The sequence below is a fragment of the Python bivittatus genome, unplaced genomic scaffold (assembly GCF_059951505.1).
Source record: "Python bivittatus isolate LINGU-HERP-01145 unplaced genomic scaffold, Pbiv_v1 ctg000050_np1212, whole genome shotgun sequence".
Taxonomy (NCBI): Eukaryota; Metazoa; Chordata; class Lepidosauria; order Squamata; family Pythonidae; genus Python; species Python bivittatus.
This window is the reverse complement of record NW_028277033.1, coordinates 42,851-69,485: the sequence shown is the minus strand read 5'-3', so window position 1 is coordinate 69,485 and position 26,635 is coordinate 42,851. Positions and strand designations below refer to the sequence as shown.

The window sequence follows — 26,635 nt, the reverse complement described above, 5'->3', positions numbered from 1 at the left end:
CTGTGGGTTTGAACGCTGGGAGATGACAGGATCAGCCATTTTGCTCACAACTGCGACAGTGCCTTTTAAAGAACACTGAGTTTGCAAATCTCACTTTCTAATCACTTTCTGAAATTGCCTATTAACCATCATAAAGATATTAGAGACCTTCAGAACAACAAATTTGAAAAGTTTTCATTGGGTGAGTTTATCTTTAACTCTGAACAAAAGAAAAATTAATTATAAGCTTAAGAACTTAAAGAATTTGAAATAAACAGCAAAAAGGTAAATAAGATTTGGTCTAAGAAAGTTATAAACAGATAATTCATTATAAAAAATAAACAGCTTCTTGCGGGAAGCAGATTTGTTTTAGCTATCCTGGCTATTGTAAGTCATAACAAAGATAAGTGATGAATTTAAAAACTGGACACTAGAGGGGACTAAAGATTCCAAGCAGAAGAAAAAACATATAAATGTCAGTTAATACTAGGACTTACAAAATGACATAGAATGTTATAACTTTGGAAATATTAAAGAAGACCTTTGAAGAATGGAGCCAGAAATCAGTAATTACAATATCAACACTGTCAATAATGATGTCTGCTTCTGGATAGACTGTGTCTATGTTAATGAAGGAATGACAGATGTGGAACAAATTTTATCTGACAAGACAGAGAAAGTGCTGAAAGTGGAACTACAAATGACAGGCCAAGAGAATGATTTGGAAAAGCACGCTTTGCTGGGTATACAAAAGAAACTGGCTAAAGTTTTGAAAATTAAAAGGGTAAATCCTTTTATGATAAACCAAATGATAAACCAAGAGAATGACCTGGAAAATGTTTTCTTATTGGATCTACAAAAAAGGCTTGTTGAAGCCTTGAAGAAATCTGTGCAATGGGATAAAGAAGAATTGAAGAGAAATCAAATCCTACAATAATCTTTGATTGAATTAAAGATTAAGACTGTTGGAAGTAAAAGGAAGGAATATAACGTTGATTTATTTGATCAAGGTTAAAATAAGACTTTTTTGCAAAGTTCCGACAACCTTTATGAACTTTTTGCTGACACTAGGATTGAAAAGTTGATGTTTTATGGATTTGCTTATATATAAGGGATGGGATATGGGATAAAGAGATATCTGTTTGTGACCTTATAGGGGGTGAAGAGTTATACTTGTGATGAAGGTTGGATATTGTAAGGTTCGCTGGATTTGTTGCTGAACAGAAACCTTGTGAGGCACAGGCTCGGATGAAAGCTAGTTTATTGAGGTGTAATGCGTAGTGGTTACAGACAAAGCCAGGATTGGCCTGGCATGGTTTCTTAGAATAGTTTTATAGGGTTCCCCCCTACCCGCAGTACCCCTCGGTTCCGCCCCTTGCCCTTGCCCTGGGCTACCCATCTGCCCATTGCGATCTTCCTTCCCCTCGCCTTGACGGCAGATTCAGGCGGTTTCTGTTGTGTTGTAATCTTCTTCTTCTGTCTGCCTTGCCCTTGCATTCCTGGAGCTTTTCTTATGGTGAGTTGGAGTGGCTGTTTTAATCTGGTTTCTAATTGCTCGCTGATTGCCTCTGGATTGCTGCGCTCCCAGTGTACTGTAAACCAGAGTTGCCTGGGGAGCTGGCTGCACTCTAGTTTGCAGCTTCTAGATGACTCCCTGCTGCGAGTTAACTACCCATCCCCTGTCGGTAGTTTATCTGCGGTTGCCTTGTTTCCTTGCCTTGATCACCTATTGCCTGAGGCGGTGAAACTGACCAATGGCTCTGCGCTAGCAGTGTAGGCGGTGAAACTGACCAACGGCTCTGCGCTAGCAGTGTAGGTGGTGAAACTGACCAACGGCTCTGCGTTAGCAGTGTGTGCTTCCTAGGCTGAATCTGACAGATATCACTTCTTTATATCTTTCTTTTTTTTCTTTATTATATTCTTTTTCTTTTTTTTCCTGCACTTTTTATTCATTTTTCCATTCTCTTCTTTTTCTCGAAGTTTAGTGTGTATTAATTTTTACTATTGTAATTAAAATTCTTAATAAAAAATGTATTAAAAAAAAGAGAAAACCATTATACAGTGGTACCTCGAGTTACAAACGCCTCTGCTTACAAATTTTTCATGTTACGACCAGCTCCGGCCCCAAAAATTTACCTCGTGTTGCGAACCACCTCGAGTTACGAACCGGATCCGCGGCCATTTTCCCTCCCGTGACACGTGGTCCGCGGCCATTTTCCGCCCCTGACACGTGGTCCGCGGCCATTTTTCTGCCCCTGACATGTGGTCTGCGGCCATTTTTCCGCCCCTGACACGTGGTCTGCGGCCATTTTTCCGCTCCTGACTCTCCCTCCAAGCAATAGCCGCCTCCCTGTCCTCCACGCCAGAACAGATTAACGGTAATTACATTGAACCTTATGGGAAAATTTGCCTCGTGTTGCGACCAATTCAAGTTGCAACCAGAGTCATGGAACGGATTAAATTCGTAACTCGAGGTACCACTGTATTAGCTTTAGTTAGAATAAGTGGTTTCCTGTAAGCTTTGAATACTCTCTGTTTCACAGGTTGGGAAAGATGACATTGATAATTCAGCCATGGCTGGACTCTCCAGACTAGGCAGTTCTCCCCTGGTGAATCAATACAGTCTGACTGTGGGAATGGACCTGGGCCCACATAATACCAAATCTCTCATGAAGTGTGTTGAGTCTTTATCTTTTATTGTGCGAGATGCAGCACATGTCACTCCTGAAAACTTTGAGCTATGCGTCAAAACAATCCGCATCTTTGTAGAAGCCAGCCTGAATGGAGGTAAGCCAGATTTCTATTATTTCTATATGGCTCCAGAGCTCCATCTACTACTACTACTACTATGTATCATCATCATCATCAATTAATTTTTTTAAAACAACAAGGTAATATCTACAGGTAGTCCTTGACTTACAACCACAATTGGGACCAGAATTTCCATTGCTAAGTGATATGGTCGTAAAGTGCGGTGTCACATGACTGCATCACTGAGTGATGGCAATCTTGGCACTCCCTGTTGCCGTGGTTAACCAAATTCCACCAGTCATTAGCTGAGGACCAACCCAGAATGGCTTGGTCCCTCTTAGTCCCGAGCTTCAGTTCTTCCAAGGTAAGGGACTGACTCCCCTTCAACTCCCCCCCAACTCCCCCCCAACTGCCTATTCCCCCCCATCTCTGCCCTTTTGGACACCCTGCACCCTGCCTTGCAGGGCAGCAAGCAGCCGTAGAACCACACAGCTCAGGGGCTTTTTGGTGTGCCGCAGCTCCAGGGCTTCTTGGCATGCCTTGGCTCTGGGGCTGCAAGAAGCCCTTGAGCTGTAGTGCAAAGGCTTCACAGCATGAAGCCCAGCCCCAGCCCAGCCCAGCAACACAGCACAAAGTGGCTTCTTGGTGTGCCATAGCTCTGGGGCTGCAACAAGCCCCTGAGCCGCAGTGCAAAGCCCAGCCCCAGCCCAGCTTAGCTGTGTAGCACAGAAGGGCTTCTTGGCATGCCGCAGTTCTGGGGCTGCAAGAAGCACTTGAGCTGCAGTGCAACATGAAGCCCTTTGCAGCACGAAGTCCAGCCCAGTGCAGCACCATGGCGTAAAGGGTGTCACGATTCAGGCTCTGACTATGACAGTGTTGCTCCAGTTGAGCCTGTGGAATGTCAGCCTGAGGAATAATTCAGCCATGATGCATCTGAGGCTGATCAACCACAGCCATCTCCTGATCAGCTGGAGCAACACTGTCAAGTCAGTCAGACTCTGAATCATGGCTCATTACAAAGGGGCTTCTTGGCACATCGCAGCTCTGGGGCTGCAAGAAACCCCTGAGCCACAGTGCGAAGCCTAGCCTGACCCAGCAATGCACCGCAAAGCCACAGCCGCCCTGGGAAACTGCAGCCGCCCCAGCCCAGTCCTAGCCATAGTCGCCCTCGCCACCCTGCACTCTGAGGCCCCTGCCGCCCTGTGTGCTCTACCACCCCAGCTGACCTTTGCCACCTTCTTGCTCCCGCTGCTGACGAGGCATGCCCAGGCTGGCCCTTCGCAGTGCAGCTGCTGGCCACGTGAAGCCATCTTACCCAGGAAACCACTATGCGCGACTTGGGGAAGAAAGGCTCACAAAGGGCCAGGCCAGGTATGCTTGATCAGCAGTGGGAGCAAGAATATGGCAAAGGTCAGCTAGTTCGGAGTGCAGGGGGCCAAAGGTGCATGGGAGGGAGATAGGCGAGTTGGGGGAGTTGAAGTGCCCCTGTGGTTGTAAGCGTGGGCGAGTGCCAAGCACCTGAATTCTGTTCACACAACCACAGGGGCACTGCAACAGCCGTAACTTTGGGGACCGGTCATAAGTCCCTTCGTTCAGCACCGCCATAACTTTGTACAGTCACTGAATGAATGGTTGTAAGTCGAGGACTGCCTGTATATAATTTGGGGGACTTTGAAAAGCATGTCAATTAAGCTAGCAATCTGGATTACTCCCAGAAAAAGGAATCCTTACCCTCCTTCACATATGTGTTTCCCTTCAAAGAATAGTAACTGCAAGTCCCTTAAATAATTCTAATTGCAAATATAAAGGCTTGAAGAATTGGTATAAAGACATTTAGAAGTGATACAAGAGTAAGTTATCTCCTGTGAGCCTTTTCTTAGTGTTGTTGCTGAGTTGCTAAGAACCCCAGGAAAACTAGTAGAGCCATACTTTTTTTCATTACATCCATCATAATTATCTATTTAGGCAACCAGTACTGTCCCATATCCTGGCTAAAAGCCAGTATGAATTGCGTCCCAAAAAAAACTAGGTAGGAACCATCACCTTTTCTATCACCTCAGTCACTCTTGGGTTGAGTAAAAAAAGTTTTCTTGTTTTTTTCCTTTTAAATATAGTTCTTATAATTGCTTCTCTAAGTAATAAAGAATGATTAATAAAAAGAGGCATTAATCATTGACAGATTCCAGAAGGAACGTTTGGGCTTTCCTTCTTTTTTGTATTACTTTTTCAGTTGCAAACTGTTTAAACTGAGAGCTTCAAATTGATTGCATTTAAAGTAGGCATGCAAGATTTATATATCTACAGTAGTGCTTAAAGGTTTGTGAACTCCTTTGAAATTTCAATATTTCTGCATAAATATGACCTAAAACGTGATCTATTCCCCACACAAGTCCTAAAACTAGATAAAGAAAATGGTCCAAATAACTAAAGCTATGTATGTATGTAAAGCTATGTATGGCAAAAGTATGCAATCCTTTGCTTTCAGTAACTGGTCCGCACCCACCCCAATTTCGAATCAATCCTACACATCGGCTTGGAGGAATTTTAGCCTGTTCCTTCTTCAACTCAGAGGCTTCCTTGCTTGAACTTCCTTTCACAACATTTCTATAGGATTAAGGTCAGGACTTTGATTTGGCCATTCCAAAACATTAACTTTCTTCTGCTTTAACCATTCTTTGGTCCTACAACTTGGATGTTTTGGGTCATTGTTTTTCTGCACTTTCTGCTGAGCTTCAGTTCATGGACCGATACCCTGACATTTTCCTGTAGAATTTGCTGGTACAATTCAGAATTCAGTTCCATCAATGATAGCAAGGTATCCTGGTCCAGAGGCAGCAAAACAAGCCCAAACCATGATACTTCCACCACGTTTCACAGATTGGATAAGGTTCTTATTCTGGAATTCATTGTTTGGTTTTAGCCAAATATAACACTTCTCATTCAAGCCAAAAATTTCTATTTTGATCTGATCCATTCACAGAACATTTTTCTAGTAGCCTTCTGGCTTATCCATGTGTTCTTTTTCAAACTGTAGACAGGCAGCAATTTTCTTTTTGGAGAGTAGTGCAACCCTGACATGCACACCATTGTTATTCAGTGTTCTCCTGATGGTGGTCTCATGAATATTCGCCAATTCAAGAAAGGCCTTTAGTTCTTTAAATGTTATCCTGGAGTTCTTTGAGACCACCCAGAGCATTACAGGCCTTGCTCTTGGTGTGATCTTGGTTAGTTGACCACTCCTGGGGAGGGTAACAGTGGTGTTGAATTGCCTCCATTTGTACACAGTCTGCCTGACAGTGGACTTGTTGAGTCCAAACTCTTTGAAAATAGTTTTGTAACCTTTTCCAGCCTGTTGAGCATCAACAACTGTTTTTTGGAGTTCCTCAGAAATCTCCTGTGTTGTGAAGATCAGACTTTGATAGTGAATACCCAGAATTCTGTTCTTTAAATAAGGCAAGACCTCCCACACTCACACCTGATTATCATCCCATTGATTGAAATACCTGACTCTAATTTCCCCTTCAAATGAACTGATAATCCTAGAGGTTCACATACTTTTGCCACACACAAATATGTAGCTTTGGATCATTTTTCTCAATAAATACATGAACAAGTATAATATTTTTGACTGATTTGTGTAACTGGGTTCTCTTTATGTAGTTTTAGATAAGAACAGATCACATATTTTGAATATTGAAAATTCAAAAGGGTTCACAAACTTTTAAGCACCACTGTATATTGTGTTTGTAGGATGTAAGTCCCAGGAGAAACGAAAGAATCATAAATATGACCCCAAATCAACACGATTTAAGAAGAAAGCAAAGGAAAACTCTCTGAGGCACTTTAAAACCTCCAGCCAGCATCAGCACCGTACCACCAGTGAGGATGAGGATGAGGATGAGAGTGTCCCAGCCAGTTATCACACTGTATCTTTACAGGTTAGTCAGGACGTAAGTATAGCCATGATTTCTTCCTCTCCCTGTGGTTTTTCTAGTATAATAACTATAAGCTAACTAGATATTCACATTTTTTAATTTTGTGTAACTTTTAAAAAAACAAATAGCTCATAATGAGAGGAGAAAAGTGAATCAGATCTGAATCACAGATTGTCAATGAGGCCTTTCCTATAATTATGAATATTAGTTTGAGGAGTAGTTTGGATTAGCATATCAGTTAGGGAAGGAAGCTTAGTCTTCCATCCTTGAATGCTGTAAACCAAACCTAATCCCAAAGTTTGGGCTATCCAAGTGGTAATTTAGAATATATAACAACCACTTTTTTAATGGATTCTTAAAGTTGTTTAACAAGAAATATGATAAAGAAACAAGATTGTTTGATACCTGTTGTTAGTTCAAGGTTTCAGTGTCTAATACTAATTAATTGGTCCAGAGCAGCTGCACTGAATGCTAGCACACTTGTCCTAACAGTTGACCTATGATTGGAGGAAATTAGCATTCTATTTGGAATCATTTGAAGACCATAACAGACTGCCTTTAAAACTATGTTCGTGTATCGTAACTTTCATGTGTGTATTTTATTTATTTGTTTGTTTAACAAGATTTATCATCTTCCCCAGTCAATACAGGTTCTGGGCAGCATAAAATTGTTCAAAATGCAATAAAAACCAAACAGTTAAAATAATGGCACTCAACTATGAAGGTTACTGAAACAAAGCTAAGAGCCAAAATCTTAAGTTTAAGCTTCTACGCTTATTTATGTTTATTGTTTGATTGATCGATCATATTTATATGGCCACCCATCTCACAAAAAAAGTGACTCTGGGCAGCATACAACACTCAATTAAAAAAAAACCCATAAATACAGATAAAACAATCATTAAAACGATAAAAACTAAAAACACAACAGGAGAGGATGATGTTAACTGTCGTTAAGCAGATTAAGCTGAGTAATTCTCTATCATATATATCTGTAATACTTGTATAGGCTTTGTCTATAAAAGTTTTTTTTAAGTTTTATTTTTAACTCTGTAGTTGAAAGTTTTTTCAGATAATGAAATATAGTCCTTTTTACATAATGTGAAATTTCCATAGTTGTCAAAAAACAAGTTGCCAGTCTTGCTCCATCCCTTTCCATTAAAAGGAATTCTTTTTTTTTAAATAATTTTTATTGAAGATTATATAAAACAGATAAAACAAAATCAAATACACAAATAGTTTTTTAAAAATATAATACAGTGCAAAGAAAAAGAAAAAAAATCCCCCCCAAAAAGTTGTAAGAAAAAACTTCCCCCTTCATCCCCAGCAAGTATATACAACATTAACAACTTATCATTCTCTCTTAAAATACTATGAAATACATCTTCATTCCATTCTTCACCCCATTCTATAAACCCATAAAAGACCTCCTGATTAATCAACAAAAGGTATAAAGTTTAACAGACATAACTAGCAACATAAGCACTCAGTCCCCCTTTCCATTTAAACATAATTCCTCAATCTCTCTCTTAATAATCAAAATCTCATCACAATTGACAATTAAACATTACAAACGAATAAAAAACTAATCATTACTCATCACCCAACATAGCAACCCATTATTAAACCCAATTAACAATTAAACATTACCAAAAAAAGTTAAACCCAAAAAACTATTAAACACTACCAGAAATAACAATCCCTTATTCGTATACCAAAAATAGTAACATAGATATTACAAACTAATTCATTATACCCAACTGGACATTTCAAAAAGAGTTATCCAGTCAAAGTAACCATTAAGCATCACCGAATATAACAAACCATTACTTAACCATAATCAAATAAACCAGTTTTATATTTTTTCTTCTTCCTCCTATCAATCCTTGAATCCCATAGATAAAGTTCTAATATCTGTTTTCTTCTATTATTCTTGTCTCTTCTCTTGAAATCCTTGTCATTTTTATCAAAGTCCATATATATTTTCAATGTCCATACAGACTCCTAGAAGTCTCTTATATTCCAATTTAAACAGGTAATCCACATCCCTCTTTTGGTATATTATTTGTATATCTTTTTTAATTTGCAAATGATTATCCAATTCTATTTGTAAATCTAATATTTCCATCTCTTTCTTATAGATTATAATTTTTAAGTCCACCTTAAAATCCATTTCAGTTATTTTCTAAGGAACTTTCTCTTCAGTAGCAACTTTTGGTTCCAGTACAGAGTTAAATATTCCTAGGATTTCTTGAGCCAATTTATAAAATGTTTCATTTAAGGTGGCCATCTGGTGTTTTCTAGTGATTAATCTTCAAGGCTTTGTTATCAGGTTGAAATGTAAACATAAGGTTCTTTCCCATACAAGAGGATCTTTTTGATTAACTTCCAAGTCTTTCTTTAAATCAATTTCATCCAAATCCTTAGCGTTTAATAACTTTCCAAAGAACAACACTGTAATTCCCCCTTTTTTATATATTACAAAAAATAAAGATCTTATCAAACTGGAAACACGTTATTTTCTTTCTTTTTAAACGGACTGAAGAGAACTCACCCAGCAAATGTCCAGCTTTCAGCTGTGAAGGTTTTTCAGTCTTAATGAAACAGTAAAAAAAAAAAAAAATTAAACTCCAAGGTGATTAAAAAGATGAGGTTTGGATGAACTTTAAGGACTTATCCTTAAAAAGGCTACATTAACAGCTCAGAGTATGATGGAACCCACAACTCCCAGCTGATTGCAAGCGGCTGCAAAAACAACAGTTTCTGCTGCTGACTCACAAAAGAAAAAATAGCTGTCTGGAATGCATGAAGGTAATCTCAAGATCTCTCTTCTATCCAGAGAGAATTAGGAGTAGTCTAGATCCTACATCCAGCTGCCTTTCGGCCGCAATGTCTCCTGCAAAACTTTGATAAAATGCATTTGCCCAGATTTTAATTTTAAGTTCATATGCATACTGCATATCAGTTGCACTCCACTTTGCAATTCCTACAATTAAAGTGGTCATGTTGTTCATCCAGCTCACTGAGTTTTTCTAGGATTTAATTGATATCATAGCTTTATCTCAAAATAGAATCCAAAAATTCATTCAAGATGCTGAGAAAACTTGCAATATAGTATACTACGTGATGGCATGGGAGGCTCTGTGACTAATTATGGCTTTCTTCAAAAATGAATTTTTTTTTCATTTAGCCCTTTATTCACAACTGATTACTAACAGAGTGTCATCTCCCCTTATCAAACTGTGCCTTCATATGTACTATATGTGTTCCATATCTTCTTTTCTTTATGTTTAGTTTAGAATCTATTAGAATTTAAAACAACTTGTGCTGTTAGAAATTCTGAAAATATCAAAGGTATTCTAGTTGATGAGCCAGCTATGTACAAAGACGATACTTTCAATTGTATTAAATACCCCAGAAATCTCTATTCCTAATAAAACTATGCGAAAGGGGCTTTTCCTCAAATGCAATCTGGAAATATTTTAAATAAATACATATTTTTGTTTATTTAAAGAAAAATCTGTAATTAGAATTCATTCTGTAGGAGGAAGCATCCAGGTTCTTTTCTACATCTCTTGAGACTTCATAACTTTTTTTATGAGGACTTGTTTCATTTTCATATGGGTAGTCCTCACTTAACGACCACTCATTTAATGATGGTCCAAAGTTACGATGGCCTAGGACTTTTGTAAAGCACTTTTGTGCTTTACAACCTGTGCTCATACTTACACATACTTACAGTGATCGCAATTTGCAACTTTTTTACGATGGTCATTAAGCGAATCATGCAATTGTTAAACAAATTCCAGCAAAAAAAGTCCATTGGAGAAGCTGGATTCATTTAACGACCATGTGATTTGCTTAATGACCATGGTGATTCGCTTAATGACTGTCATAAAAATGGTTGTAAAATTGGGTCTTGTCATGTAGTGATTCGCTTAACAACTGCCCCGCTTAACAACCAATTTTCCAGTCCCTATTGCAGTCATTAAATGAGGACTACCTGGATATATAAAATGAATAGAATATTGGTAATACTTAATCCTAAATATAGTGAAGACTTTTTATTTGTTTTAAAAACAAGATCAATATATTTGTTCTTATTTCTTTTATAGTTGTTGGACCTAATGCATACCCTTCATACACGAGCTGCTACCATCTACAGTTCTTGGGCAGAAGAGCAGCACCATCTGGAAGTTTCAGAGAAGAAAATAGAAGCAAATTCTCGAGCATTATGGACCAATTGTTGGTGCCCATTGTTGCAAGGTAAAATTAGCACAATTTAGAACATGGTATCTGTAGAGTTTGACTTCTTTTGGCCAGAAGGAGTGATCATTACCAGTAAATGAGATAAACCTTTTTATTAGCCTTCGTTAAGAGACCCGTGTTGGTCTTTGGTAGCCAAAACCAAAAAGAATCTGGTAGCACCATTTTCAACTGCAGGTAGTCCTCAGGTTATGACAGCAGTTGGGAATGGGAACTCTCTTGCTAAGCAACACAATTATATAGTGTCCTAGGCAACCACATTACTTAGCAACGGCAATTTCAGCAGTTCCAGTTGGCATTGTTAAACGAGGACTGTATGGGTTGTTAAGCGAGGACCTCATGTGACCGCAACTTCTGACTTCCTGCTGGCTTCCCCATTGACTTTGCTTTTTGGGATGCTGCCAAGGAATGTTGGAAATTACAATCACATGACCATGCCCCACATAATTGCGAGCCAGGCGCCAAGCACCCAGATCAAAATCACATGACTGCGGGGATGCTGCAACAGCTGGAACTCCAAGGACTCGTCCTAAGGCCCGTTGCGTGTTCAGCACTGTCATAACCTGAGGACTACCTGTAATACGTTTTATTACAGTTGTAGCTCACTTCATCAAATGCAAAGAATAGCTAAACTCATGTAGTTTAGATTGGTCTTCACGAGGGAGGAGGGAGGGCATACCAGCTTGGTTAAGCAGAATAGCCTGAAATATTTTGATGTATACAAGTTTCAGAAATCTCTTGCTCAGTTGTGGTGGTAAAATTTCTTTTTTCCCAAATGACTACTTTGAGATCAGTCCTGGGAGGTTAAAATGCTCCAATATTACTTTATCCTTGTTCTGAGTCTTGATGTCAACTTGTATCCATTAATTCTTTTGCACAATGTTTGGTGTGTTCTTCATAAAATCCAGAAAGGCATTGCTGGCAAATGATGGCTTATATCATATTAAGCAAGAGCATGTGAACACACTTCTAATTTTGAGTATGAAGTTGTTGGGGCCTGTGATGATGCTGTTGGTGAACGTGGGGACAAAGTGGGTATCTGGATTTGTTGCAGGGTCTGGCTCCCATGTTAGCATCATTGTCCTATTGTTTCTTGTTGCTTGTAAGAATTTACTTGGTTGGGGAGTTGTCTGTATACAGGTATGGGCCTGCCACTCAGTGCCTGAGAAAGTTCAGTGTCATGGTCCAGTATGTGCTGTAGCTTATTTAATGGCTTTAGCTGTGCATTGTAGGTGAAAACTAGTGGTGTTCTGGTGTTCTGTTTTTGTGGTCTGACTTTTAATAGGTCCTCCTAGGAAATTAATATATTTTTTAATTTGTCTATTCATCTCATTCAGTCTCCTGAATGCCATCTGTTGAGTATCTCTGTCAACTGGGGCAGAACAAATGTGGTTGCTATGTAGTGCCTGACTATAAATGGTACACAGTGAGTGACTGTGAGTAAGTCCCCTTCCAATCCAGGAACATGTGTAAGTGACACACAAGTGAATTTGTGCAAAACCTTGTGCAGGACCCAAGAATCTAGGAAGACTCTCAGATTGGGCACCAGTCTATCTGGAATAGGGCAACTCCATGCAGAACTCTGTAGCTCAGTAGCCCCCAAATCCACAGCCACGGTCTTGCTAGGATTGAGCCTAAGCTTGTTTGCTACCATCCAGACTCCTATCACTTCCAGTTATGAGAACCTTGACGACATTACATGACCCAGGGTTGAGATATATTAACTAATGCCATGCTGCTGGATAACCTTACCAAAAAGTTTCTTGTAGATGTTAAATAGGGGTAGGGAGAATATTGAGATTTCTATTCCCAGTACTCACTGGAACTAACCCCATAGGAGGAGGAGTGTCAGGTTCAGCCTGCACCACACACCTAGGAACTTGCCCAGCCGCGCTTTAGTCAATTTCACCGCTCGAGCGCTAGCGCAGAAAGAGGAAATGCGAAACCGCAAGCTAATGAATGGGCCACCTGGCGCCACTTCACTAATCTGGAGCGGATGCGTTGTGTTAACGCCAGAGGGCCGCGGGCGCTTTGGACAAAGGAGAGATCAGTGAATTGAGGAAGAGATCAGCGCGCGAGGGGATGCTCCTGGCTGTGCGCGCGACAGAAGCCCCAACGAAGGCAACGACCACGCCATGGGCAACAACAATCAAAGAAACAAGAGAACTGGGCTGAACCTGCCATTCCAGCAGAAGGGGGGGATTACAGGGGGCAATCTAATTTGTAATATGTAACCTAGCAACGGGGCCCGCGGGGGGATTGAGACAACTATAAAGGAGTAATGTAAATGTACCAAGCCAGTCCTGGCTTTGCTTGTGACTGCTACGTTACGCATGAGTAAACCTCTTTTGTGAACCACACGTGTCACGGGAGTTTCTCTGTTGAACGGGGCAAACCTTACAGAGGCGAAGCACCACAACAGCGTCCCCGCCCCCCCCTCCCAACCAGCTGAGCTGGTTCAGAAGGATACCATGATTGATGGTACTGAAAGCTGCTAAGAAGCCAAAAAAAGGCCAAGATGGATCCTCTGACCACATCTTAGGCCTGCCGGGGTTTTATCCTGAAGCTGTAGTCCTGACCACATTCCCTGCAGCTTTCCCTAAAAGGGAAGGGTTAGGGACTGACTGGAAATTATCTAATACTGTTGGATCTGGTGATGATTTCTTGAGGAGGAGAGCAGACAACTGCTTCCTTAAGAGCTGGCAAAACCACACCCTCACTCAAGCACACATTGTCTTCTGGGAGGGCTTGTCCAACCAGGAGGGACAAGTTTCTAATAAACAGATGGCTGTGCTCCTAGCCCCAACGGCCCTGCCCACTTTATTGTGATTTACAGACTCAAACTCCTCCCAGATAACCAAGCCAGACCATGCCTCAGTCACAATGAGGCATGCACTACCAGAATCCAGGTCAAAGCTTTCTGTGATGTATAGGGGCCTTGCAGATGTCCCCCTGACCCTTCCTTCCCTAACAGAGCCCAAATCACTTTGAACTGGACTGCCAGCCAGCACTCTACAGATGCACTAAGAGCCAAAACATTCTCTCATCACCTCGATGCTTGGTTGGACCCCCTCCTCAACTTTCTCCAGTGACATTCTAGGTATCTCTTCTGTCATTTCATCTCCTGGAGCTCTTCTGAAAACCAGGGAGCTCCCATAAACAGGAGAGGCCACACAAGCACAATTCAATCCAAGGCCGACATTGCCCTCTCATTCCAAGGGGTGACTAAGGCCGCAGTTGAACTGTGGAGTTCAGCAGAGTCTCAGAGAATTCCCCAAGCTCCCTCTGAAACGTAGTTGGTTCTATCAGGTTCCTGGGGGTGCCTTCTGACTCCAGGTCATCTATAAACCAACTACTGTGAGAATCATTGCTCAGACATAATACTGTAAAACACTGGAACTCTGCCTTTGGCTTTGCCTTTGTTACTTTGAGTATGCCACAACATTTTCATGTTGCTTTGGAAGAGGTGAGAGGAATATAAGAAAGCTCTGGACTTTGTTGACCAAGAATAAATTAATAGTTCTTTTCCACATCATTTTGTCTTCTGTGCAGGCATTGCTTGCTTGTGTTGTGATGCAAGACGGCAAGTGCGGATGCAGGCGCTGACCTACCTGCAGCGGGCTCTTCTTGTGCATGATCTGCAAGCTCTTGATGCTTTGGAATGGGAATCCTGTTTCAATAAGGTAATGCGTCTTCATTACAGGGAATTCTGGGTAGAGGAATGACTCAGCTTTTCAGAGATAGTAATGATTGGACTCACTCTGATCACAGCGTCTTGGAAATTTAAGTGAAATAGCCACCACAACCAATTGTTTTATTAGATATGAAAGATTGCAATAAGTTACAAAAAAAATTAGAAAATTTTAATAATTGTTTTTCTATGATTAGGCCATATTTGGGAGAGATTTAGTTTTATTTATTTACTTATTTTATTTATTAAACTTGTCCCCGCCCACCTCCCCCCAATGGGGGACTCTGGGCGGCTCACAACATATTAAAACAATAAATAGCCATACAATTAAAATTTATAACAGCACACATTTACAAAAATAAAAGGAAAAAAATCCAGGAGGCCGATGGTTCAAGGCAGCAACACCAGGCCTCTAGGGGACTAGCCAACCCACATCTGATGACCTCCCTCCCCACCCCAGACCAGATGGCAGAGCCAGGTCTTCATGTCCCTCCGAAAGGCCAGGAGTGAGGGGGCCTGTCTCACCTCTGGGGGCAAGATGTTCCAAAGGGCGCGGGCTACAGCAGAGAAGGCCCGCCTTCTGGACCCCGCTAGTCAGAGTTCTTTTGCTGAGGGGGTCCGGAGCATGCACTCTCTGTGGGATTGGGTGGGATGGGTTGAAGTCGTAGGGGAGAGGCGGTCCCTCAGGTGACTGCCTCTCCCATGTAGGGCTTTAAAGGTGATAACCAACGCCTTGTTGGTCCCTCAGGTGACCGCCTACATGCCATGTAGGGCTTTAAAGGTGATAACCAATACCTTGAATTGGACCCAGAAGCAAACTGGTACCCAATGCAGCTCATGGAACAATGGTGTTATATGGGTCCTTCTTCAGGCCCCAAAAATAGCCCACGCGGCTGCATTCTGGACCAGCTGAAGCTTCCGGATACCCTTCGAGGGTGGCCCCGTGTAGAGCTCATTGCAGTAGTCTATCTGGGAGATAACAAGAGCATGAGTGACCGTTCGAAGGGCATCCCGATCCAGGAAGGGGCATAACTGGTGCACAACCCGAAGTTGTACGAAAGCCCTCATGGCCACAGCTGCCACCTGCTCTTCGACCAGGAGCCATGAGTCTAGGAGGACCCCCAGATTATGCACTGGGTCTGTCAGGGGCAGTACTACCCCATCCAGCACCAATGATGACAACGTCCCGGATATAGGGGAGCCATTAACCCACAGCCACTCCGTCTTACCAGGATTCAGCTGGAGCCTGTTGTTCCCCATCCAGACCCTCACAGCCTCCAGGCACCACGAGAGGGCGGTCACAGCATCACTTACCTCACCAGGAATGGAGATATATAATTGAGTATCATCAGCATACTGATGATACCTCATCCCATGATGACGGATGATCTCACCCAGCAGTTTCATGTAAATGTTGAAAAGGAGCGGAGAGAGAACCGAACCCTGCAGCACCCCACAGAGGAGGGGCCGAGGATGGGACCTCTCGCTCCCTATCACCACCGATTGGAATCGGCCCTGAAGAAAGGAGGTGAACCAGCACAATACTGTGCCGCCCACCCCCAGTTCCCTGAGCTGTCACAATAGGATACCGTGGTCGACAGTATCGAAAGCCGCTGGGAGAGCAAGGATGGTCACACTTCCACCATCCCGCTCCCACCAGAGATCATCCATAAGTGCGACCAATGCCGTTTCCATTCCATAACCGGGCCTGAAACCTGACTGATAAGGGTCCAGATAATCCGTTTCCTCCAGAACCCTTTGGAGCTGTGATGCCACGACTTTCTCAACCACCTTCCCCAAAAAGGGGAGGTGGGAGACTGGACGGAAATTGTCCAGTATGGTAGGATCCAGGGAGGGCTTCGTGAGGAGGGGGTGCACCAACTCCTCTTTAAAGGGCGCTGGAAACACTCCCTCCTGCAAGGATGTATTAACTATCACCTGGATCCAACTGCATGTTACCTCCCGAACTGCTTTAACCAGCCAGGAGGGGCATGGGTCCAGATGACAAGTGGTGGCCCTCACAGTCTGGAGGATCCTGTCCACTTCCTCAGGAACAACAAGATCAAACCATTCCCAGATAACTGGGCAAGAACAATCCCCCAGTATCTCCCCAAACCCTGTGCCACACTTGGAGTCTAACTTGGAACGAATCCGAGAGATTTTATCCTGCAGGTGCTCTGAAAATTCCTCCATGGGGCCCTGCAAATGAATCTCCAGATCCCCCTTACCAAGGAGGGATCTAGTGATCCCAAACAGGGCCGCCAGGCGGCACTCTGCAGATGTGATAAGGGAAGAGAAGTATTGGTGCTTTGCCGCTCTTATTGCCACAATGTAGATCTTGATAGCGGCTCTAACCTGTGTTCAGTCGGATTCGGTCTTTGTCTTCTTCCAGCGGTGCTCTAGACGTCTCCTGACCCTCTTCAGCACCCTCAACTCCTCCGTGAACCATGGGGAGTGTCGGGGCCGATATGGCAAGAGAGGTCACATAGGCGCGATCCTGTCCAAGGCCCCAGCTGCCTCCCTATTCCAAGCAGCAGCCAAGGCCTCCTCTGGACCGTGCAGCAGATCAACGGGAACACTCCCCAGCTCCCTCTGGAACCCTGACGGCTCCATCAGGTGCTGGGGGCGGACCAGTCGCATGGGTCCTGCCTCCCTGTGGAGGGGGGTGGCATAGGAGAAACTCAGGGTCACCAGGACATGATCTGACCATGACAGCGGGAAAAGCTGTAAATCTCCCCTCAGATCACTTTGCCATTGCTTCGACAAGAAAACCAAATCCGGCATGTGGCCACTGTCTCGGGTTGGGTCCCGCACAATTTGAGACAGGCCCATGGCTGCCATGGTAGCCATGAACTCCCGAGCCGCCTCCGAGGCCCATCCCAGGGACGGCAGGTTGAAGTCCCCCAGAACCATAAGCCTAGGGAACTCCACCACCAGCCCCGAGATGGCCTCCAGCAGCTCAGGCAGGGAGGTTGCCACACAGCAGTGAGGCTGGTACAGTAGCAGCACTCCCAACTGTTCGCAGGAACCCAACCTAAGAAACAGTGTCTCACAGCCAGAAACTTCTGGAGCAATGTCCCTGAAGGCCACCAGAGACTCTCGGATGACAGCAGCCATCCCTCCTCCCCTGCCCTGGCATCTCAGCTGGTGCCACACCATAAACCCAGCTGGGCACATTTCCAAGGGGGGCACCCCCTCAGGCCCCAGCTAGGTCTCAGTAATACATGCCAGGTCCGCCCCCTCCTCAGTGATCAAGTCACATATGGGGGGGGGCCTTGTTTTTAACTGACCTGGCATTAAGCAGCAGCAGCTGGAGCCCAGGGCCCCTATGAACCTGCTGGTCAGGGCCTGGTAGCGAGCAAGGAGGGCCGGAACACGCTACCAGTAGCACACACCGGGGGCATCTTCCCCAAAGATGGCCTGCCCTCCTCGCACCATATCGTCCCCTACCCATCACCACCTCGATAGTGTAGCCCACCGCATCATCCCCAGGGGTGCCAGGCCCCAATACCTCCAATCCCGGGCCCTCAGTCCCCGATCCAGGGCGAAGGTCCCTCCATCCAATCAAACATCCACATTCAAAACCAAACACTCCCAGGTGAGGGGAGATCCCGCCCACGCACCAGCTCATGCTCTCGGCACTGGCTGGGGCCCACCCCCCACCAACCTCACACCACAATCACACTCTGCCCTCCTGGATGACCTCTCTCACTAGTCAGCAGGGCGGGCATCCCATACACTTGCTCACACCTCCTGGCTTTCACCCAGCAGGTGGACCCTCACATCCTCATATGCTCCTAGACTCCCCCCCAAACTCTCACTACCAGGAGGGAGTCCTAGATACACACTGGCTAGATACTATGGCTCTGCACTGGCGCTGAGTGGGATTAAATAGGGGTGGCTAGGTCCTGAAACTCCAGTTCGCCCATCTTGAAAACAAGAGTCAATTGATATGCTCTCCAGCGCCCCCCTGCTGCCCAACTATTCCTCCAAAGCCTAGGGATCTTCCTCCACAGTTGGATAGCCGCCCTGCATCGGGGCCTGCTGGGATTCGCCACACTGTACTGGGCTCGCTGGGGCCTGCTGAGCCTGCTAGGCCTGGAGTCCATTGGGCCGTTGGGCCCACTGGGCCTGGGGTTGGAAATGCCGTGCCAAGTTCTGCCAGAGTTCATCGCGTTGCGCTGCTGGTCACTGGAGCCTGCCACGCCGTGCTGCGGTTCTTCTGGGCTCCCCACAGCTTGCTGTGCCCCACAGGGGCCGGGTAGTCTTAAGGCTCACTGCCGGTCGCTGCCCACATCGGGGCCCGGCAGAACTCTCCGCACCGCTCCAGAACTCAACGGGCTTGCCACTACTCACCGGTGTTTCCCAGGACCCACCACGTTGACCCAAACCTCATTGCGGATTGCTGCCCATGCCAGAGTCTGGTAGAGCTCCCTGCCCTGCTCTGGGGATCGATGGGGCCCGCTGCCCCGCACCAAAACTGCACCGGAGTTCGCCAGGTCTGCTGCTTGTTGCTCGCCCGGTGTTGCCACTCTCCACTGCGCTCTCTCCGCCACACTCCGCTGCTCCGTCCCAGGGCTTGCATCTGAGGGGGAAAACCCCTCCAAGGTCCCCTCCACACCCAGTTCACCCCTAGGAGGTGGCGAAAATTGCTATATGCATGGAATTTATTCAGTTATATGCTGTTTATTTGTACTGTTAATGATAACATATTACTTTAAACATTATATGGAATGTTTGGATAGAAATAGTTGAAATAAATAACTCAAGGATAACTCAGTTGGTGTGGGATATAAGGATGATCTCATCTTAATTGTTGCTAGATAAATCAGATAGGAAGTTTTACTGTCACTTTGAATGACATTCCAGGTAATCATGCCAAATGGGAAATTTCCTATTTACTACTGTCAAACAGTATTGCACATTAACATACATACTGTAAATGTGAGATTTTGATGGAACTTCATCTTAACATTTCAGCGACTGTAAATTCAAAACTGGCTATGAAAGGGATTTTTGTATTATATAAGAAGCTTTTGCTATGATACAGAGAATGTTACTTAGTGTTTTTAGCCAAAAAAGCTCCCAGAGCAGCTTAGAAACATTTGTAGAAAGGGAAAACAATGTTGGTAATGAACAGGGAAGAGAAGACAGGAAGCAAATTCAGGAAGCAATTCTAAGTTACAGTTACTTACAATGACCAGCTGGAATGAAGACAGTTTGGGATTGCTGCTGCTGTGGAGAAAGTTCAAAGGCAGTTGGACTATCAAAAAGCAACAGACTACCCAAGTTCCTCTCCACCCCACCCCCACCCCTCCAGTCAGACCTTTCTTACATTTTGAATTATGGATATCTCCCTAACAGCACTATGAATCTCTGATCATAATTCTGATCATGAATTCACTGGCTTGTGGGTGTGCAGGCCAGGACAAAGTAAACAAGTCTAAAGTGGAGATTAATAGAAACCGGTGCCTATTTTTGGCCTATAGGAGGACATTTTTTTTAATAATGCCATTTATCTATTGTTGAGTCAGTCTGCTTCCTCCTCCAGTCTATCAGGGCTTGAGTCCTGACTTGCTTGCAACCTGTATATTAGAGTTTCCGTTTCTTTCTTCACTATTAGCAAATTCTGTATCTTGGATCAATAGGTTCTGTTTCCTTTGTTGACCAAACTTCTGGAAAATATTAGCCCAGCAGATATTGGAGGGATGGAGGAGACCAGAATGAGAGCTTCAACTCTACTCTCCAAGGTGCAAGACTACTTCTTTTTTCAGAGGGTGAAGATTTCTGACTGAATTGTAGTAGTCCTTATGATTGTTCCTGTTAAGCAACAGAAAATGAAAGTTGGATGCAATTTCCAGAATGTAGCCAAAGTGGAGTTAGTGACCCTGCTTCCAATGGGGGTCTGCCCAACATGTTCTGTTACTGAACAAGAACAAAAGCTAATCTGTTTACTTTATCAGAGTTTATGGAACTGGAAAGTTGCCTCACAATTTCCTTTGGGAGGTATTAAAAGTTTTAAAACAAGATTCAGCAGACTTTTTTTTTTTTTTTGCTGCAGACTTATTTAAATATGTATGTTTAACGATTTCAATTGTATCTATAATCTCACGGAGGAACTTTTTTCACCTTTAAAGGACTAGATGTGTTTTATGTGAAGTAGTAAAATTCTACTCCAGAATTTAAAATGAAAGGCTGATTTTGAGAGAACCTTAATTTGATTCCTTATTTTTCTACCCTGAAAATTTTGTCCCACATTTTTAATTGGCACTAGTCATTTCACTCAGTTTGTTTTAATTTTGTAATAAGAATAATAAGGAACAGTGTACAACTCAAGTCAAACTGATGTTGGTAAAAAAAAAAAAACTTTTAAGATCACATGTGAGTCACTGTGAACAGGACTTACATCATATGTCCTGCTGAATCCTAAACAACAATTCTCACTGTGTTTTCTATTTTGTTTAGGTCTTCTTGCAACATCTGTCCCCACTCCTCTCTCTCCCAACATTTGCTGCTTTATGGCTGACAATTTTGGATTTTATGGACAAATACATGCATGCTGGCTCCAGTGACTTGCTAGTAAGTGAATGGATTTGATTAATTAATTAATCAATTAATTTGATTAATTAATTAATTTGATTAATCCTTGATTGCTAGTAGTTCTCTTTGCCAGGTCCAATCTTTACCTCCCCAGTTTTTCAATGTCTTGTGATGACTGCATAGCTGCCAAACAGGAAGAAACATATAACAAGATGCAGCCTTAATCAAACCAGGTCCCACATTTATGTCTGGGGTAACACTCATAAAAATTAGAAAGTCAGGATTAATAAATAAATGAAAAATACTAATTGTGAATTATTTAATCCATTCTGTCCCACTTCTCTTCCCTCCCTTCCCCATCCTATAAACACACAGACATTACACACTATAGTACCTCCTACTATTCTCAGCTACTGTACGTAACAAAAAGTTCACCTCTCCATAAGCAGAGATGATAGAGGGAGCAATACCCATTGCAGCAATGCATTCTGCTTGGAAAAAATAAAGAGAGGAGGAATGTAAAGCAGAGGTGTGGCCTGGGATGTTTTCAACTTCAGGGAAGGGAAACTTCCTTCCTTTTTGTTTTGTTCATGAGGTAAGCAAAGAAACAGTCCAGCAGGAGAAGGAGGTGGTGACAGAAGATTGCTTCACTTTCCTCCTATTCCATCCAGTTGAAACAGAATCTCAAAACAATCAAAGAAAAGAAGGACAGTTTTCTGTCAAGATCTCTAGCGTGGCTTTTCATTCACTATCTGTTGAATGAGAATCTCAGGAATCAGAGATATTTTGTTCCATGTGTCATCCCAGTAATTGCAGTAAAGCAGCAGCTTAGTCTATACAGCATTGATCCTATATCTACAGCCAAAGGGGATAGAGTACAACAAAAAGGGCATTTTAACACTGTTTTAAGATTTCAAACATGGCAGCCAGTATGAGAGGGATAATGGAGGCGGCGGCTGCTGCTGCTGCTACTGTTCCTGTAATGGCAGGAGCAGATAGTCTTAGTGCCAAACCATGACTGGTGAATCAAAAATTCAGGACCAGCAAGTCCAAGTGAAAAACAGACAAGTAATTAGCACTATACTACTGTCAGGTACTGCTGCATCTCTCTTCCATTTCCTGGCAACTCCAGCAAAGTTGTGGGGTTAGCAGTAGAAAGACAGAACATGCCAAGTTTCTTTTTCTCAAATGCAGTTCCCAGTAATAACATTTGTTTCTTGCCATCAAAACTCAGTGGCAATTTTGCAGGAGGTTCTGGGGCCGTTCCTAAGTTTTCAGGAAGCTGCAGACCCATTGGTTTCAGCTCTTAAATATGTTGTGCCTTCCAGCCAGAGGCCATCCCTGAATCACTGAAGAATATGCTGCTAGTAATGGACACAGCTGGGATATTCCATAATGCCGATTCACGAACAGGCTACTCAGATCTATGGGAGATCACCTGGGAGCGCATAGTCTGCTTTTTGCCAAAACTGCGGGATGAGCTCTTCAAACAGACAGTCATCCAAGGTATATATTCAGAGGCCCTTATAGAGCCCTTGAACCTCAGAATTACATGGTCCATTCTAGATCAGGATCCCTGCCGACAGACAGAACCTACTATTTGAGATTGGGAAAGCCACAAACCAAAGCAAAGAGAGAAACCTGACTGGGAATACCTATTTCTAAAGTTTTCTTTAGCTGAAAAAGAGTACCTAGTTCCTAGTACAGGTAGTCCTTGGTTAACAACAGTAATTGGAACCAGAATTTCTGTCACTAAGCAATGTGTTTGTAAAGCATGGTGGCAATCCTGGCACTCCTGGTTGCTGTCATTAAGCAAGGATCGCAGGTCATTAAGCAAGTCCCAGGCAAGGCTGGGAGTGGCTACTGCTGGGCAGGGGAGAGTCCAAGCAACTTATATTGACTTTGCTTGTGGAAAGCTGCCAGGGAAGATTGCAAATGGCAATCACATAACCACGGGACACTGCAACCACTGTAAGTTCGAACTGATTGCTATGCGCCCACATCACAGTCACGTGACTGCAGAGGTGCTGGGGCAGCTGGAACTTTGAGGACCAGTTGTAGGTACCACTTGTTCAGCACCATCGTAACTTTGAATGGTCACTGAATGAGTGGTCGTTAAACAAGGATTACCTGTAGTTTAGTAGCTCATACTGTAGCTCTACTTGGATTTCTGTTGGATGATGATCAACCAAGTTTGAATAAAATATAAGTGTTTTGAGTATTGTGCATGTGTTTAAGGATTTATTCGGCAGATAAATGAGGGGCAGTAGTCTGAATGCACCCTTATTTGAGGGAGGAAATATAATATTGCTGCTTGCTGCTTTTTTTTAGACCCAGTTTCTACCTTACCGGTAGAAGTACATCCTCCAAAACCATCAATATCTGCTCAGACACATTCTTTTGGAGAGGATTCAAGGCCATCTACTCATTCAGCATCCTCTGAGAAGTCTCCAGAACTGGCAGCCAGTGGTAGGAGTTATACTTTCTGCAAGATGGACATTGGAACTATGAATATAAGAACAGAATAAAAAGAAAGAAAGGGGGAAAAACACCGTAACCAAAATTTCTGTCTCCAGTTGCTCATAATCACATAGTCTAATAATAGGGAAATGCGCGAAGGCAAGGAGGAATCATTTGTTTAATCCTTCAGTAAATTTTGTATTCTGCATTTTCTTAAAATGGTTTTTAAGTAGGTCCCTTAAAGGTACTCACGAAGCTAAAGTTCAAAGCATGAAAACCAATCAGTTAAATGTTAAAAATGCAGCATGGAACAGACTGCATTTTTACAGGGGCTGTAACGAATTGGGCAAAAATATCTGCCTGACAGTGGAATGTCATCAGAGAGGTAGCCTTCCCCTGGGAGGTAAGGTTGAGTTAAATTAAAGAATTCAAATAAAATGGTTTTGAGGTGGGGTATGAAATGGATAAGAGAGGTATGTATGCCCAAATCTAGGAATAGCAGATAAGAATAGATCTATAAATTCTGATAAAACCTATTTGCTGAGCAGCTGAGAATCATGCAGTTAAAGTACAAAGGTAAATTCCTTATGCTCATTAACAAGTTCACTTCATCAGATGCAAAGAAGAGCTAGGCTGATGGGATTTAAATTTAAATTGGGATGAGGTGGGAAGGAAAGGTGAGTGGGAAGGGAGGGGAGATGGGGAGAAGGCGGCAAACATACCTAATACTCCTTCCTCTTCCTATTTTCCCCACAACAACAACCCTGTGAGGTGGGTTGGGCTGAGAGGGAGGGACTGGCCCAAAGTCACCCAGGCGGCTTTCATGCCTAAGGCGGGACTAGAACTCACCGTCTCCTGGCTCCTAGCCTGGTGCCTTAACCATTAGACCAAACTTAACTGGCTCTTGTTAAGTTAACAATTAACTTAAATCATTAAATTTAAATTGTTAAATTGTTAACAATTAATAGTTGATGAATGTTATATATTTTCCCCGCCTCGCCCCAATTTAAATCCTGCATCAGTCAAGCTGCTCTGTGCATCTGACGGTGAGATTCAGCTCACAGATGCTTGTGCTTTTTGTTTGTTAGTCAGAAAAGTACTGCCAGACTCCTGATTTTTTGCCACCATAGATTAACATACCTCTTCCACAATGTCTACAAATTTTGCAGGGAGATTATATAAGAAAACCCCATTGCAGATATGAACACCCCAAATCTAAGGACTGAGAGGAGCTCAGAACGAATTGGGTGAAATGTAGGGAAAGTGATGGAGGCTAATGTCCCTCATATAAAAATGAAAAATCTGTTATCTTTTCCCTGCAGATTCTGAAAATGCCTGCATTTCTAGTCACTCTGGACCACATTTTGCCTCTCCGGCAGTACCTGGGAAGATGAACATGGCAACAGATGTACCTCCAGCAGTGGCACAACAGCCTCTTATTCTTCAGCCACTGGCCTCCCCCTTACAGGTGGGAGTGCCACCTTTGTCTCTGCCTATAATTTTGAACCCAGCCCTCATAGAGGCAACCTCCCCTGTACCCCTTTTGGCTACCCAGCAGTCTACTGACTCCATCACAATTTCTGAAATAAATTAAAGAGGAAAACAGAGATGACTGCAAGAGTGAGGGATTCTGATCATGCTGTGTCCAACTGAAGTTGTGATTGTTCTAGAGAAGGCCCTAAGCAGAAGAATAGCATGCCAAAGTAAATATCCTAAAGCGAAAATCCTCCCAGATTGCTTAGTGCATGGACTGGCTCCCATGGCCAGTTCCTCTTTACTTTAAATTTAAAATTTTCAGTACAGGCCTGCTTTGATTCCTTTCAGAATGCAGCAAGGAAGCCAGATACTGTAAGAATCAAGCAACGAAACATCCAGCTTCTGTATAAGTGTTTTGCTTCACTATCAGTATCCCTTGCACTGATCCATAGGTTTTATTTAGGATCATTCTTTGGCTCTTGAATCTTCAGGGATTTAGACTTGTAGCTTTGCCAGGGTATATTGAGCTTTCGGAAAGGAATAGAAAGAGGTCACTGAACAAAATCTGAAATTGGGGGAAAGCTGCATCTAGGAAAAAGAAAAGAAAATAATCTCAGATTGCTACATGAGCTTCATTAGGGTTAGCATTGGTGTGGTGCTCCTGCTTTTATTTCAACATTGCTGAGTGCCTTGCAGCCATTCCAGCCTAGTGCTTGCCGCTTCCCATCAAGAGGTACTGAGGTAAAGGGTATGTTATGTGAGAGCCTTCTGCAATAGGCAGAAAATGGCCTCTCCTGTACCTCCTTCAAGGAATGGGCTGCAAAACATTTCTTCCGATCTTTTTAGCAGTCTTTCACTTAGGAGAGGCCATTTCTCTCCTGCATGAGCCCAGAAAATAAAATGTGTTTCAACTAGGGCTTCCTCTTATGCATAAGGCTAAAATTTTCTACATTTATTGTAGAATCCCATTGGGAACTGAAGCCAATGTCTACTGTGTGGAACAGCAGGTGATTGTATGTGGGTGTGGGTATGGATTTGAGTGTATGTGTATATGTGTGAGTATGTATGTATGTATATATAGAGTTAATTGACTTTTTACAATGGAATAAAAATTACCTGTAAATGAAATTTGGCTTAGAGGTTTATTTCCTTACACTTCAGATATGTTGTCTTTTTATTCTAGATTGTTTTGGAAAGTTAGAGATCATCATTGTTGGTCTATTATGAAGAATCTGCCTTTTTGAAGCCAAGATAGCATAGATACTTTTTTTTTGTGCCGTCGAGTCATTGTTGACTCCTGGTGACTGCCTGGACTAGTCCCTGCAGTTTTCTTGGCAAGATTTTGGAAGTGGTTTGCCTTTGCCTGCTTCCTAGGGCTAAGAGGGCATGACTGACCCAAGGTCACCCAGCTGGCTTTGTGCCTTAGGCAGGACTAGAACTCATGGTCTCCCGATTTCTAGCCTGGAGCCTTAACCACTACACCAAACTGGATCTCTAGATAGACATAGTCCCTCTGTAACATATGGTCCTTGCCATA

General features: G+C 43.1%; 1 protein-coding gene across 6 annotated transcripts in view; it reads left to right on the top strand.

Annotated features, from left to right (window-relative positions):
- Positions 1-26,412, top strand: part of GBF1 (golgi brefeldin A resistant guanine nucleotide exchange factor 1) — a 218,814-nt gene extending 192,402 nt beyond the window's left edge. For 3 of the 6 annotated variants that reach the window (XM_088154510.1, XM_088154507.1, XM_088154482.1), the window contains exons 32-40: positions 2,523-2,766; positions 6,481-6,680; positions 10,781-10,931; positions 14,484-14,614; positions 20,271-20,372; positions 21,088-21,201; positions 22,491-22,668; positions 23,494-23,631; positions 24,945-26,412. In XM_088154510.1, coding sequence (XP_088010636.1) covers positions 2,523-2,766; positions 6,481-6,680; positions 10,781-10,931; positions 14,484-14,614; positions 20,271-20,372; positions 21,088-21,201; positions 22,491-22,668; positions 23,494-23,631; positions 24,945-25,216 — 1,530 coding nt within the window. In that variant the 3' untranslated portion in view covers positions 25,217-26,412. The remainder of the gene's footprint in view (positions 1-2,522; positions 2,767-6,480; positions 6,681-10,780; positions 10,932-14,483; positions 14,615-20,270; positions 20,373-21,087; positions 21,202-22,490; positions 22,669-23,493; positions 23,632-24,944) is intronic. The other 3 variants (XM_088154511.1, XM_088154498.1, XM_088154491.1) reach the window with 2 other exon arrangements.
- The last annotated feature ends 223 nt before the right edge of the window (positions 26,413-26,635 follow it).